The sequence below is a fragment of the Malania oleifera genome, chromosome 6 (genome assembly GCF_029873635.1).
Source record: "Malania oleifera isolate guangnan ecotype guangnan chromosome 6, ASM2987363v1, whole genome shotgun sequence".
Taxonomy (NCBI): Eukaryota; Viridiplantae; Streptophyta; class Magnoliopsida; order Santalales; family Ximeniaceae; genus Malania; species Malania oleifera.
The window spans coordinates 54,676,489-54,692,825 of record NC_080422.1 but is presented as its reverse complement, the minus strand read 5'-3'; the positions used below and the strand labels follow the sequence as shown (position 1 = coordinate 54,692,825).

The following is a 16,337-nucleotide window of genomic DNA, read 5'->3' as shown; positions in this document are numbered from 1 at the left end:
TACGTATATATGCAAAATGATGTGATTGATTTGTTAACTAATGATATGAAATATCCATTTATCACAGTTTTAGTATATGTTATATGATATCAGAACCTGATTGGCTTGGTCAAGGCTAGCACTTGCACGGTACCGTTGCTATGTGTCTATGATCTTCGTGATCATGATATTTGTGTTAACGCCACTGTATGGAGTGGTGTGAGATTGGATGGCCGATGTGGTTTTTAAGAAGTGTGTGAGCGCCCCTGGTGTATGGACCAGGTCAGGTAGACCCATCAGACTTACAAATTGTACTTTTGACTTGGTAGTAGTCGGCCAACCATTGTCAGGTCCCGCCTTCGGGCCACACAACCCAGTCATGTGGGGGTAATACATGACAACAACCAGCTAACCTACCAGGAATGTTTTTGTATTATTATTATATGAGATGAAATATGGTTATGAAAATGCAGTATGTTCTGCCATGATTTGATGATATATATGTTTTCTGAGATATATAACAGTTATTGAATATGTTCTGTATGGTATATGTATGACATGGAATACTCATGTTGCCACACACTGGTATTAGTTTATTTCCTTTAATGAGAGGTGTCTCATCCCAAATTTCATAAATATTTCAGGAGCCCCTGATAGGAAAGCGGGTAAAACCCCGCTAATCTAGTACGGTAGATCTGCCCTTCCAAAAGGGTAAGTATTTTGATAGGGTCAGATGGATTTTGTGGAAATGGCCCTAAGACATCTTTTTGGGTTGAGTGTTGTGTATATATATATACAATAATTGTAGTAACTCTGGTATTGTGATGTATGGTATGATGAGACATATATGATTGTATGTTTCCTGCTGCTTAGGCTTCTGCTCTATGTTCTGATATATCCCTCGTACCCACGGGTCTAGGTGGGATTATGATCTGCTGAGATTTGTGATATTGATTTATTTATAAAAAAAATGTGAAAATTAAGTAGGTCGTCACAATAATGATATAATTTTGAGGTTGTTATAGTGTTTGTGCACAACAACTCCCGGCAACTATGTATTCGACTTTGGCTATGGATAAAGCTACGAAATTTTGCTTTATTGAAAACCAAGATACTTGTGAGCGTCCTAGAAAATGACAAGTGCCACTAGTACTTTTTCTACCTATTTTACATCCAGCATAATCCACATCCGAATAGCTAATCATTTCAATATTAGTCTCCTTGGGATACCACAATCCTACATCAAGAGTGCCTACCAAATACCTTAGTATTCTTTTAACCACGACTTGATGAGACTCCCTAGGTGCTGATTGAAATTTAGCGCATATGCATACACTAAATATGATATAGGGTCTGCTAGCTGTCAAATACAATAGGCTTCCTATCATTCCTTGATAATGTTTTGTGTCTACTGAATTTCCCTTTTCATCTTTATGAAGGCTTGTTAAGGTGCTCATAGGAGTTCCTATGGGTTTACTTCCTTCCATGTCAAACTTTTTCAACATATCTTTAATGTATTTTGTTTGATTCATAAAAGTTCCACTTTTGGCTTGTTTGATTTGTAACCCTAGGAAATAATTCAACTCTCCCATCATACTCATTTCGAATTCTTTTTGTATGCAATTTGCAAATTTTTTACATAATTCTTCATTTGTAGTTCCAAAAATGATGTTATCCACATATATTTTTACTATTAGCTTATGTTTGTTTTTATTCTTTACAAATAAGGTGTTGTCAACTTTTCCTCTTGAAAAATCATTATTAAGTAGAAATTTGCTTAGTCTTTCATACCAAGCTCTAGAAGCTTGTTTTAAACCATACAAGACTTTGGTTAATTTAAATACATAATTGGGATGTTGTTTCTTCAAAACCTGGTGATTGTTTTACATAAACTTCTTCATTTATATACCCATTTAAGAAAGCACTTTTTACATCCATTTGATATAGCTTAAATTCTTTAAGGGCTGCATAGGCTAGCAGCATTCTAATTGCTTCCATTCTAGCTACATGGGGCAAAGGTTTCATCATAATCAATACCTTCTTCTTGGTTAGATCCTTGTGCTACTAGCCTAGCTTTATTTCTAACAACTACCCCATTTTCATCTTTCTTGTTTCTAAACACCCATTTAGTTCATATGATTGAATGATCTTTAGGTTTGGGCACTAGTTGCCATACTTGACTTCTTTCATACTGATTTAGTTCTTCTTGTATAGCCATAATCCAAGAGTCGTCATTTAAGGCTTCTTCAATGTTATTGGGTTCATTTTGAGATAAAAATGCATAGTGGTTGCATATATATTTCAGTGATGCTCTAGTGGTTACTCCTTTTGATGGTTCTCCAAGAATTTGATCTTTTGGATGACTTTTAATATATTTCCACTCTTTTGGTAGTTCTTGGTTTTCTATGGAGTTTTCATTTGAAGTTTCATCATTGTTTTCTTCTTTTATTTCAAGATTTTCTTCTTTTTTGTGAGATATCTTCCCTTTCATCATTCTTACTTTCTTTGACATAGTGATTTGATTCATCAAAAGTTATATGTATGGATTCAACAATAGTCAGAGTTCTTTTATTAGAAACCCTATAGGCTTTACTATTTGTGGAATATCCTAAGAAAATACCTTCATCAGATTTTGCATCAAATTTACCTAAATCATCTTTAGTATTGAGAATAAAGCATTTGCATCCAAATACATGGAAGTAGGATATGTTCCTTTTCATAGTTCATAAGGTGTTTTATCTAGACTTGATCTAATAGATACCCTATTTATAATATAACAAGCTGTATTTAAGGCTTCCGCCCAAAAGTACGTAGGTAAATTATTTTCATTTATCATGGTTCTTGCCCTTTCTTAGAGGGTTCTATTTTTTTCTTTCTACAACTCCATTTTGTTATGGAGTCCAAGGTGCTGAAAAGTTATGGTTTATTCCATGATCATCACAAAATTTATCAACATCTTTGTTTTTGAACTCTCTACCTTGATCACTCCTAAAGTTAGTTACATTATAGCATTTTTCATTTTGTAGTTTCTTGCTTAGAGTGATTAGCATGTTACAAGCTTCGTCTTTATTTGCTAAGAACAATACCTAAGTGAATCTTGAATACTCATCTACAATTACAAAGGCATATTGTTTGCCTCCTAAGCTTTGGGTTCTAATAGGACCAAATAAGTGTAAGTGCAAGAGTTCTAAGGGTCTACTAGTTTATATGTATTTCTTCTTTTTGAAACTTGTTTTCACTTGTTTTCCTTTTTGGCATGCATCACAAATCTTGTCTTTTATAAATTTTATATTTGGTAATCCTTTTACTAATTTTTTCTTGGATAGTTTAGATAATAGGTCCATGCTTGCATGTCCTGGTTTCCTATGCCAAAGCCAACCAGTTTCATTCATGGCAACCAAACAAGCTACATTTTGATTAACTAGGTTATCAAGATTTATACTATATACGTTATTTACCCTATGAGCTGTGAATAAGGTTTCATTATTCGTAGGATTTTGAATAATACATTTTTCTTTCTTAAAAATTATTTCAAAACCTTTGTTGCTTAATTGACTAATACTCAGAAGATTATGTTTTAAACCTTCTACCAACAACACATCATCAATTGTAAGAGGGGGTTCTTTATCTATTTTACCTTTGGCATTGTCACCGAAGGTCACGTATCCCCCATCTTTTTGTTTTAGTGTGGTGAACTTGGTCCTATCTCCGGTCATGTGTCTTAAGCACCCGCTGTCCAAGTACCACTTTTCCCTTGATGGTGTTGCCCTAAAACACACCTACAATGTAGGATTCATGGTGTTAGTTTTTGGAACCCAAATTTTCTTAACTTTATTTGAATTATTTCTAGTTCCGTTGTTTACTCTCCATTCACCTTGAACTTTAACATGTTTTCTTTTGAGTAGGAAATTAAACATCACATGTCCTTTATTCTTACACATGTAGCAAGTAGTATGTTCATGCATATTGGTTGAGGAAGTACTAGCATAGTACTTTGCTTCTTTAACAAAATATCCCATGAATAAATTCTTACTTCTTTTATTTGTTTTTCCATTGTATCCGATTCCGTCTCTATTTCCATGTAATCTTTGTTGTCCAATCATCTTTTCAAAATTTTCTTTACCTTTAGTAAAGCTATAAATGATTTTCTCTTTATCCTCTATAGATTTCTTGAGTTCAATCATTTCTAAATCCTTCTTATTTAGATTATCTACTTGTATTTTACCTATTTCTTGAGTCATATCTTTTATTTCCTCTTCTAACTTTTCAATACGAGATTCTGTCTTCTTTTCAATGGATTTAGAAGATTCAAGTTGTTTTATTAGTTTTTCATTTTGCTATTTCAAAGTTATGTTTCTTTTGGAGACTTTGATAAATCTTTTATGTAAGGCAAATAACTCGGCTTGTAGTTCTTTATACGAGGGCATGCTATCGCAATATTCATCACACGATTCATTACTAGATTCCATTGAGGAGTAGTAAGAATTTACCTCTTCATCATTTTCCATGAAGCATATATTCGCTATCTCTTGTGTACTTGACTCATTCTTTGTTTCGCTTGAGTTTGAATCATCCCAAGTAGCTTTCATGGCTTCCTTCTTCTTCTTTTTATCCTTCTTGAGTAAAGGGCAGCTTAGTTTAATGTGTCCTGGTTTATTGCAATGATAACATATAGGAGGATCTTTTTTACTTTTGTTTTCTTTCCTACTTGTTTCCCCTTTTTCAAATTTCTTTTTACTAAACTTTCTAGGGAACCTTTTATTTCTCCTATAGAACATGCAAAGTCTTTTAGTGATGAATGCTAATTCATCTTGGTCAAGGTCACTTGATTCACTTTCATCTTCACTTGAGCTTTTACTAGATGCTTTTAAGGCAATGGACTTCTTTTGCTTAGGTTCAGGATTTCTTTCTTTTAATATCATTTCATAGGTGAGTAGTGAACCTATAAGTTCATCTAGTGAGGCGGTCTTAAGATTCCTACCTTCCGTAATTGTAGTGGCTTTTGGTTCCCATATGGAAGGAAGGCCTTTTAGTATTTTCCCAATCATTTCATAGGTAGTGTGGGTCTTTCCTAAGGCATTTAAAGAATTTATTATGTGAGTAAATCTAGTATGCATACTAGTGATTGTTTCATCTGAATTCATTTTGAACGCTTCATACTCACTGGTTAGCATGTCTATCCTATTTTCTCTAACATCTACCGTTCCTTCATACGTTACTTCTAACTTGTCCCAAATTTTTTTGGCCATTTTGCAGGCCATGACTATATTGAATTCATTAGCGTCTAAAGCACAATACAAGCCATTCATGGCACTTGAATTTATTTGAAGCATTTTGTAGTCTATATTGGTCATATCCTTTTTCTCCTTAGGAATTTGTTTTCCATCCACTATTTTAGTAGGAATTAGATCTCCATCCATGACTACTTCCCAAACTTTCCAATCCATATGTTGAAGATAGATTTGCATTCGTTTTTTTCCAAAAAGTATATTTATGTCCACAAAAGATTGGTGGACGAGTTGAGGATTGGCCCTCTCCGAAGGGAGCTACTTCTATATGTGCCATCAGATCTTTTTATAGCTTCTTGTTAAGATTTACTATAACCTTGCTCTGATACCAATTGAAATTAGAATAGCTTTCCCAAGAGGGGGGGGGGGTGAATTGAATTATTTAACCTCTTTTTAACTTTTTACTTGTTTTAAAGCAACAACAAGAAAGTAAATTAATCTTATGATCACAACCAAATCTCACCACAAAGTAAATTAAAAACACAATCCAACTGACCAAAGTATTCAATAAATTTATACTTTTTGGTAGCAGCCCTGTAATTGTTTGCAAACACTACTTTGAATGGAATTTTATTGTGCTTCTCTTAATCAAGATTTTTGCAAATTAACCAACGTACTCCCTTATGGGTTTCCACAAATGGTTAATTAAAACGTACTTTCTATAATCAAGATTCTTCTTTGAATTTGGATTTTAAGCCCTGCAACCTGCACTTAGCATACACAAAATATATGGTGCAGAAAGTAAAGAATAAGGAAGAGAAAGGAACACCGAGATTTTACGGCTTATCCATAGCCTACGTCCTCGCCTTTGGAAAACCACCAAAGGATTCCACTAACTTAGTTCTTTTATCGGGTGAAACAATACCTTTACAACCACTCCTTCAAGTAGGCTGCCCACCTCTCCAAACAATTTTCTCTCATTTAGTCAACGATCCAACAAGCCTTGAATCATCAGATAACTACAAGAGAAATAACAAGTAGATGTGTACAAAGGGTGCTTACACAAAAAACTGATTAGCACAATTCAAATCTATATACTTCGGAATTTAAATATCAAAGATGAAATACAATTCGAAGCTCTAGATTAGAATTCACCAAGTCTTCTTTTCTCCAGATGAGAAATCAGCATGTAAAACTCAGGGATTGATGATCAATACTTTCAGAATGTCAGTACTTCCAGATTGCAAGTGGTTGAGCAAGTAGTGACTTTGAATGCAAGAGAGCTTAGAGCAGATTTTTCAATTCTTGGTGTGTTTTGATTTGCAAAACCATGTATTTATAGGCTTTCAAAAATGTTTTCATGTTGCCCAAGTTTGCTTCGAGTATTTCCCAAGTTTTTAGAAATTTTGGGGCACAAGCAACTGATATTTAAAATTTAAAACATTTATAAAATTTGTCTATTAATAGTGTTCGGTCTTCTGAAGTATCGGGGTCAGACGACTAAAGTTCCTTAATGCTTTGAAAATATTGAACTGGACACAGGGTCAGACGTCTTAAGTTAGGGTTCAGACTTCTGAAATTTCGGGTTCAGACGACTAAAGTCAGAGTTCAGTCTTCTGAGGTGCTTCTGCCAGTTTCTGTGTTTCACTGATGAATCTTCAAATGACTGAACTTAATCTTTGGTCTTCTGAAGTAATTTTTCAGACGACTGACCTTAAACTTCTGTCTTCTGAAGTTGACACTTTAGTCTTCTAAGTAGTAACTTCAGTCTTCTGAGCAATATACTTTCTGGTTTTTTTATTTCCGTTTCAAAAATATGTTTTGCTCTTTTTTTTTGTTCTTTTATAAAACATTTTTTGGGATTTTAAAATAGGTCTCTAAGTCCATATATTTCCCTTAAAGAGCTTCAAATGATATTTCTATAGATATTCAACTTTAAAATACTTACACTGCTCATCCTAAAACCTTATACCCTAAGCTTAAAATCTTCCATTTCACAGTCACTTTGAAATCCCTTGGACTTTAGCTTGAGCTGGTTTTAGTTTCCCCATGCATTGATCAATCTAGTGTTGCTTTGAGCTTCTCTTGGATCACTTGTTAATGAATGTAGCTTGATGGTCCATAATGATTCTTGTACTATTGTCAAACCTGAAACATCAATACTCAACCATTCCAAGTTAGATTATTCTTTGTTTGTTATCACCAAAAATGATTCAAAAGCCTAGTTAGGCCAATAGATAACGACCCATTAGTGGTTTTAGGTGAGCTTATCTTTACATAATAAGCTATGGTAAGTCAAACACAAATGCAAAGATTAAGTAGATTAGTAATAGGTTAGACATCATCAAAAAGGGGGAGATTGTTAGCCTTGATGGCTATATAATCATATTTGATATGTTTTGATGATATTCACCTATTTGTTGTTTCTAGTGCATTCCATATTTGCAAATCATATTTAGTATAGGTAGAAGTGACAAATTCATGAAGTACTAGATCAAAGGCAAAGATCGGACCAAGTTGACGTTGAGAAGAAAAGATAAAAAGGACACTCAATCGGATGGACTCAAGCATAACCAAAGCTTATTGATTGTGTTATTTGTAATGTGGGTTGTGTGAGGTAGTATATTTTGTAACTCTTGCAGTTTTGTTTCTTGCATGATTTCTGAGCAAGAGTTGAGCAAATAAATGCATACTAGGACACATGAGTTTATAGGATTGCACCAAGAGGCTTAAACTCAACTTTTATGTTGATGACATTTTATGATTCAGGATACTAGTCGATGAGTAGGGTAGACCAGTTGACGAGACGCATCGTGAACAATGCACCAACGACTAGAAAACAACTAGTTTCTTTTTGAAATTGCTCCCAACATTCCAATAACGGCTAGTAAGGGTTTTTGGCTTTAAATACAAGCCCATAGACTTGTTTAGTATGGTTTTGGTGATTTATGCAAGTCCATAGTGAAAAAAAAAATATCATTTTATTCAAAACCTAACACTTTGCATTTTAGTTTTTCATTCAAAGTGCTCAATCTCTCTTGCTCACTTATCTTGTTTGAATCATTCCTTAAGAGTGTAGTGTGAGGTTTGATTGTATTTGATATCAACTTATTGTGAGGAGCATTCCTTTGTATTATTCATCATCTTGTAAAAGGTTCTTTGTGAACCGTTGTTGGTGAAAGTTCTTTGTGAATCGAAGGCTCTTTTTGAGTGAGTAGGGATTTGTTCCTAAGTGCAGGGTTTGGTACCCGAGTTGTAAGGCTTGCTCCGCCGGTGAGGGAGTATATTAGGGGATTGTGGAATCCTTGGTTTGGTGTTAAGGTGTGGACGTAGGCTTGGTGCCAAACCATGTTAAAATACCGATGTTAAGCTTTCTCTCCCTTCACTCTTTAATTTTTGTCTTGTGCTTGATTTTCATTATATATTGTGATATACTTGCTTACAATCTTGCCAAGAGTTTTATTTTATAGAGAAAGCCAAAATACGTGAAAAGAGTCCATTCACCCCCCCTTTGGACTCTATATACCCTCGGGTAGGACGATTAACATATTCATCTTTTAAATTTCCAAATGAGAGCTTAAATTATTCAAAACATGCCCTTAATAACTATCCTAGGAAGATGTTTTTACTTCCCTACATGCTAGATGTACATCTTTTTTATTTGCCTTAATCCGTAATCTCGGCTTGCTTGACAGCTAGTGACACTTATATTCTAATGGGGGGAATTTGGTGAATGGTTGGCCATTGATGGCTCAATTTATATTGGATATGGTTGGCATGACTTCTAAGTTGCAAATGACCTAAAGAGTGGAGACACTCACATATGAGATTATTAAGAAAGGAGCCAAGCTCATTATTACATGTTGACATATGGAAAGTCAATTTTACTTTAGGTATGCGCGAGCCATCTAGTGTGTCTTTTTGTTTTAAGGGAGTAACCTATCGATATAATTAAATTGACAACAGGAGCATAGTTAGGTAGGTTTGAGCTTTTTTGACTGTTTACTTGACAACTATCATATTGTATAAAGAGATGACCACATGGTCATTTCATAAGAAGATGTTCTTCAAAAGTATTAAATTAAGTTGGTGATACTTTAACATATTCACTTGGCCAATTGTCATACAATATATTTTTTGAATAAAAAAAGATAATATTTCTATGAAAAAGTTATACTTGATTTGATTTAAGAAAGTTTGATTGAATTGTGGGAGAATCGTTCTTTTTCACATAAATGAGAGAACTAGAGGAAATTGGTTAGTTTTGAAGAACATTTTCTTTGGTGGAATGATCGTGTTGTCTCCTTTCTTTAGGTTGACATAGTAGCATACGAGTTGTCGGTCTTGAAGAATATCTTCCAACAGTGGCATACCATGTATCCATTTCAATGTAATTTATGAAGGTTGATTTCTCACTTATATGTATTGTATGAAATGTATTATTGTTGTTTGCATATTCTAGTACTTTGTCCAACACATTTGTCTTTCAAATTTCCAAATGAGAAGTCAAATTATTCAAAACATGCCCGTAATAACTATCCTAGGAAGATTTTATTACTTCCCTGCATGCTAGAAGTAAACATTTTTATTTTCCTAACTACTAATCTCGACTTGCTTGATGACTAGTGACACTTATATTCTAATGGGGGAAATTTGGTGAATGGTTGACCATTGATGGCTCAGTTTATATTGGATATGGTTGGCATGACTTCTGTGTTGCAAATGACCTAAAGAGTGGAGACACTCCCATTTGAGGTCATTAAGAAAGGAGCCAAACTCATTATTAAATGTTGACATATAGAAAGTCAATTTTACTTTAGGTATGTGCGAGCTCTCTAGTATGTCTTTTTGTTTAGGGGGAGTAACCTTTCGGTATAATTAAATTGACAAGATGAGCACAACTAATCAGATTGTATAAAGAGACATGATCATTTCAATGTTCTTCAGCAGTAATAAATAAAGTTGGCGATACTCTAACATATTCGCTTCGGCAATTGTTATACAATATATTTTTTTAAATAAAAAAAATAATATTTCTGTGAAAAAGTTCCACTTTATTTGATTTAAGATGTTTGATTGAATGGTTCTCTTTCACATAAATGAGAAAACAAGAGGCAAATTATTATTTTTTGTTTCCTGTTTTTTAGGGTACCCTGGGAGAGGGAGAGGCAACTTAGAAGTCACTCTGATTTGAAGTTGGAAATTAGAATTAGAAGCGGCGAAGGCAGCAGCAAAGCAGAAGATGAGGGTGGGTGCAGTTGCATCCTCTTTACCTCCCAGTGGTCCATTCTTGAAACTCACAAAGGCTGTCTTTCACTTTCACTTTCACTTTCCCTTGAGGATTGCCCCGCGACTTCCTTCTGCTTCCCAGAATCCCAAATGCTTTGTTGCCGTTTTGCAATCCAAGAGGCTGAACCAGAAGAAGAGGAAGAAGAATGGGAAATGTGAGGGTCTCAGATGTGACTGTGCTAGTTCTGCAAACGGAAGTGGCACAGAGGCTTATGATGATGACTTTATTGTTGTGAATTTCTACAAGTTTGTGTTCATTTCAGATCCACAGGGGGAGGTTTCCAGGCACCTCTCCTTCTTGCAGGTTGGATTCTCGTTCTTACTTCCTAGTTTCAGCTGTGCGTCATTGAACTTCTTTTCCCCCCCTATGATGCTTGCTCTGTATCACATTTAGTGAGCGAATGATTAGTAGATTTTTGTTTTTTCCACAGGCAACCGAATACCCCCTGGAAATATGATATTTCATGCTATGATTGGTATGAAGGGAGGGAAATAAAGGGAGGAAGGAACGAAATAAATCCTGTTATTTGGTTGAATGAATAAAAATAGAGGAGAAAAATTATTATCAGTCAATTTATTGGAGAATTTTTTCACTCATTTTTTACCACTTTTGGAGGAATTGGTTTTGAAAGAAAACAAAAGTCCCCTTGAAACATCTATTCTCTTTCCCTTTCGCTTCGCTAGATTTCTTCCTTACCAAATGAAGGGAATATAATTTTGCACTATCTTTTCCTTCTTTCTTCCTCCCAGTCCCTTTCCTCCTATCAACTATGCTGTAAGTGTAAATTTAAACTCATTCCTCAATGGATGCAGGAACGAACCTTTAAGCATTCTCAGCCCCCAGGATAATGTGTTTAACGACCTATGAGTGATCAGTGATACAGAACTGCTAGATGGTAGAGCTTCTACGAGACATAGTATCATATATAAGAAGGATCAAGAAACTCCTGGCAAAAGGCCTATCAGTAGTTGCATGGTTCTGTGTTTAATGGCTCAAGGCATGGATGGGGGATTAAGATTCTGTTTCTGCTGGTGTTTATTTTTCTTTTTTCTCTCCTTTGTATTATCTTTTCTTTTGTGTTCCTATTTTGTTCAAGAGGATTTCTTATCCTCATTGCAAATTCTTTTTCTTCTCTTCATGAAGTTTCTTCTTCTATCCCCCAAAGAAAAAGAAAAACAAAAACTGTGCAGGGTCAACTCCACCTGTGATGCACTTAATGTCCTAATTTTTTCACACACAGTCGGTCCCAAGCCCGAGTTAAGGAGGAGGGTTGTGTTAGGTAGCTGACAACCAGCATAAAATTTGTCATATTATTATGATATGAATCCTTACCGAATATTTGTTGGGGCGTCCCCTACGAGCGACGCATTGCACTTGAACCACCCGGGTGTAGTGAAAAGTGGGCGAGGGTGGGCTAGGTCGTCGCCCGGGTACGGTGTCAAATATGCGAGGGTTCTTGCATCATTTTGGACGTGGGCAGGTAAAAACGTTAGTTCAGGAAACTAGGTATCATACAAGGCATACCAGGGACTGAGAAAATATTTATAGGAGGAGATCTGAATGGACACATTGGAAGAGATAATAAAAATTATGAGAGGATACATAAAAGATGTGGATATGGAGACAAAAATGAGTCTGGGGAGATGATCTTAGACTTTGCTATGTCATATGATTTTAGTATAATGAATACTTGCTTTAAGAAGAGAGAATAACACTTAATAACCTTTAAAAGTGGACAAAATAGAAGTCAAATAGATTTTATTTTAACTAGGAGGGTAGATCGTTTATCATGCAAGGATTGTAAAGTTATTCCAGGTGAAAGCCTAACCACACAGTATAGAGTCTTAGTGTTAGATATATATATTAAAAAATGGAAGAAAAATGATAAAATAAACCAGTGTAGGAGAACTAGATGGTGGAACCTAAAAGGAGAAAATATAATAAAATTTAAAGATAAAATGAGCAAAGATGGGGATTGGACCTTAGAGGATGGGATAGATACAAATACTCTTTGGAATAGATTAGCCAGCTCTATTAAAAAGATAGCAAAAGAGATTTTAGGTGAATCAAGGGGAAGATTCTCGAATAGCAAAGAGAGTTGGTGGTGGGATAAAGATGTTCAAAAAATCATAAAGACAAAAAGAATTTGGTATAAAACGTGGCAAAAATGTAGAAACAGAGATAGCTTTGGAAAATATGAGGAGGCAAGAAAAGATGCAAAAAGGGCCGTTAGTGAAGCTAAATATAGATCATTTAATAGTTTGTATAATAGATTAGGTACAAAAAAAGGGGTAAGAGATATATTTTAACTTGCTAAAGCTAGAGAAAGGAAGAGCAAGAACTTGGGAAATGTAAAATGTATAAAAAGTGAGGATGATATTATCTTGGTTAAGGATGAAGATATTAAAGAAAGATGGCGAAGTTATTTTAGTAAGTTGTTTAAAGAAAATCAAATAGAAGACTTAAACTTAGAATTGTCAAATGAGAAAAAGACTAAAAATATAAGATTTATTCGCAAAATTAGAGTTAACGAAGTTAAGTTTGTACTAAAAAAGAGGAAAAATGGGAAAGCTATGGGACTAGATAACATCCCAATTGAAGTTTGGAAATGCTTGGGTGATAACGGAATTATATGGTTAACTAATTTATTTAATACAATTGTAAAAACTAAGAAAATGCCAGATGAATGGAGGAAAAACACTTTAATACTTATATACAAAAATAAAGGAGATATTTAAAATTGTAATAACTATCGTGGAATTAAATTTATGAGTCATACAATGAAACTATGGGAAAGTGTAGTTGAACAAAGATTAAGGTTAGAAACGAAAATCTCAGAAAATCAATTTGGTTTTATGCCTGGGAGATCTACCACAGAAGCTTTTTATCTTTTAATAAGATTAATGGAAAAGTTTAGGGTAAAGAAGAGGGACTTGCATATGATATTTATTGACCTTGAGAAAACATATGATAGGATACCTAGGGTAGTTCTATGGTGGGTTTTAGAAAAAAAAGGTGTATTTTGTAGGTATACCGATGTCATTAAGGATATGTACAATGGAGTAATGACTAGTGTAAGGACTATAGATGGAGAAACTAGAGAATTTCCAATTACCGTAGGTGTACATTAAGGATCTGCTTTGAGTCCTTATCTTTTTGCTTTAGTGATGGACCAATTGACTAAGAGTATTCAAAAGGAGGTTCCATGGTGTATGTTGTTTGTAGATGATATTGTATTAATTGCTGAAATTAGGGACAGAGTAGAGGCTGAGTTAGAATTATGGAGAGAAACTTTGGAATCTAGAGGCTTTAGGATAAGTAGAAATAAAACAGAATATATGAAATGTAATTTTAGTAATGATAGGAGGAATATTGGAGACAAAGTTAAACTTGATGATGAAGAAATAAATAGCACTTGTAGATTTTGATACCTTAGATCTATTATGCAAGCTGAAGGAGAAATTGAAGATGATGTAATGTATAGAGTTAAAGTAGGTTGGTTAAAATGGAGAAGTGCTTGAAGTGTGCTATGTGATCGTAGAATACCCTTAAAATTGAAAGGGAAGTTTTAGAGGACAGCTATAAGACCAGCTATGCTATATGGATCGGAATGTTGGGCGACGAAGAAACATAATATCCAAAAAGTAAAAGTTGCCGAGATGAGAATGGTTAGATGGATGAGTGGTATAACATTGAAGATAAATTAAGGAATGAACATATTCGTGGTAAGTTAGGTGTAGCTCCTGTAGCAGATAAGATAAGGGAGGGACGACTCAAATCGTATGGACACTTGCAACGTAGGCCACATAGTGCACCTTTGAGGAAGAGTGACTTACTTACTGTGGGGGGCAGTAGAAGGGGTAGGGGTAGATCTAAAATAATTTGGGAGGAGATAGTGAGTAAGGATTTAATATCCTTGAATCTATCAAAAGAAATGATCCATGATCGCATAAATTGTCGGAAAATGATTCATATAGCCGACCCCACTTAGTGGGAATAAGACTTGGTTTTGTTTGTTTGTTTGTTGTTAAAGTAATTTTTGCAGTAAAATTTAATTTAATTTGTCAATTTTCATTTTTTAATTTGAGAATCATTTCCAAGCATTGTTAAGACTTACTTTGAAGCCCAAATCATCTAAATTGATGAGAAAAGATATTTGAACTTGGATGTATTTGTGTGTATCATAGAAAATGTTAATTTGATGAATAAAATGAGTTTTATGGATGTTCAAGCACATACACTTCTAGTGTATGGTTTGTGCATTGCACATCTGACCAAAAGAAAGCCATAATCTGTCATTTGGAATAAGCTTGGTTTGACAAACCGAGATGGTGTGTAGCTGATTTTGATCTCTTTTATCTTTCATTTTTTTTTTTTTTGGTCATTTCATATGGTGCAAATTAATGTGAAGTTGTAGTTTGTCACACAAGCTTTCCAACAACATCTCATTTGTCAAATTTGACCAAGAAACGAGATAGATATGGACTTTCAAAACAGGGTCCTTCACAATGGAAACACTAAATACTAAGTAGAATGTATAGGGGTGTGCGATATTTTGCCTTGCACTGCTTGGGGACCAGGATATTCCCCTTCTCACATGCCCATATACCCCTTCCTCACAAACACATTCAAGAGGACTCTCCTTCTTAGAGAGTTTAACTTGAAAGAATTCAAGGAAAAAAATTCCTGCTCCATTTAACTTTTTGGGTAGATGAAAAATATATTTTATGCTAATGGAAGTTTTGGAATGTGTGCAAATGTTGGAAAACAGAATATGTTTTCTTGTATATTTAGTTCTTGGAAATTTATTTTTCATTTTAAAGAATGGTTTTATTTTAATTAATTTATTTGAATTAATAGTAGGTTATTTAGTTTATATAATTAGTGGGTACCACTAGGGTGGCTGTGGGGCTCACCTTTGGGCTCTACCATGGAGAATGGTGGGGACGACCAAGGGTAAGGTTTAGATTAGCAGGCAAACAAGGGAATGTTAGAATGATTTTGAAAGGGATCATCATAGTGATCAAAATTTAATATAAAAAAAAGGCATCCTTGGGCTACAAGGCTCCTTGCTTTATGAGGGTAGGGGAGGGTTGTCACAGTGTACACAGCCTTACCCCTGCTTTTATGCAGAGAGTCTATTTGCTTGGACTCAAACTCATGACCAACTAGTCACAAAAGAGCAGTCTTACCATTGATCCAATGCCCACCCTCCAAATTTCAAATTTTAATAACTGATCTAATTTTGGAATCCAAAAGTGATGTCACCCTACTTATGAGGTGAGGAATACTTTTTTTTTTTAGGTGAAGAATACTTCTTTTTCTTGATGGTAAAATCCTTGATTATTTGACTAGGAGAAATGATGGTAGCACTACTGTCCCAATATTGAAATACTCGGTAATTAAAATTTAATACTTTATTGTGGTAAAATTTACGCAATCTAATGATGGAACATTTTCAAGGGTGTTGTGTTAACAATCACATAGATATGTCTGAGGTGAAGGGACTGTCTACTTGGTTGAAGCATCAAAACAGACAATACCTAAGTAATGGATATATTTTATTGCTGCTAGGAATTAAAAAAGATGATCCTTTAGGGGCCATTTGGTATCGCTGTCAAAAATTACAAAAACGAAAATCAGAAATAAAAAATAGAAACTAAAAACCGTAAATCAACATGTTTTGTTAGTATTTTTAAAGCTAAAATAAATTAAAGATTAAATAAAAATAGCTCATTTATGTCTTTAAATCAAATAATATTATAAAAATATGATTAAAATAATAAAATTGTAAAATAATACACATTAAAAAGGTACTATAATAAAAATAAAAATTATTA

General features: G+C 34.3%; 1 protein-coding gene across 3 annotated transcripts in view; it reads left to right on the top strand.

Annotated features, from left to right (window-relative positions):
- Nucleotides 1-10,267: 10,267 nt before the first annotated feature.
- LOC131157127 (rhodanese-like domain-containing protein 8, chloroplastic) overlaps nt 10,268-16,337 on the top strand; it is an 83,015-nt gene continuing 76,945 nt past the window's right edge. The window contains exon 1 of one of the 3 annotated variants that reach the window (XM_058111028.1): nt 10,268-10,800. In XM_058111028.1, coding sequence (XP_057967011.1) covers nt 10,450-10,800 — 351 coding nt within the window. In that variant the 5' untranslated portion in view covers nt 10,268-10,449. The remainder of the gene's footprint in view (nt 10,801-16,337) is intronic. The other 2 variants (XM_058111027.1, XM_058111029.1) reach the window with 2 other exon arrangements.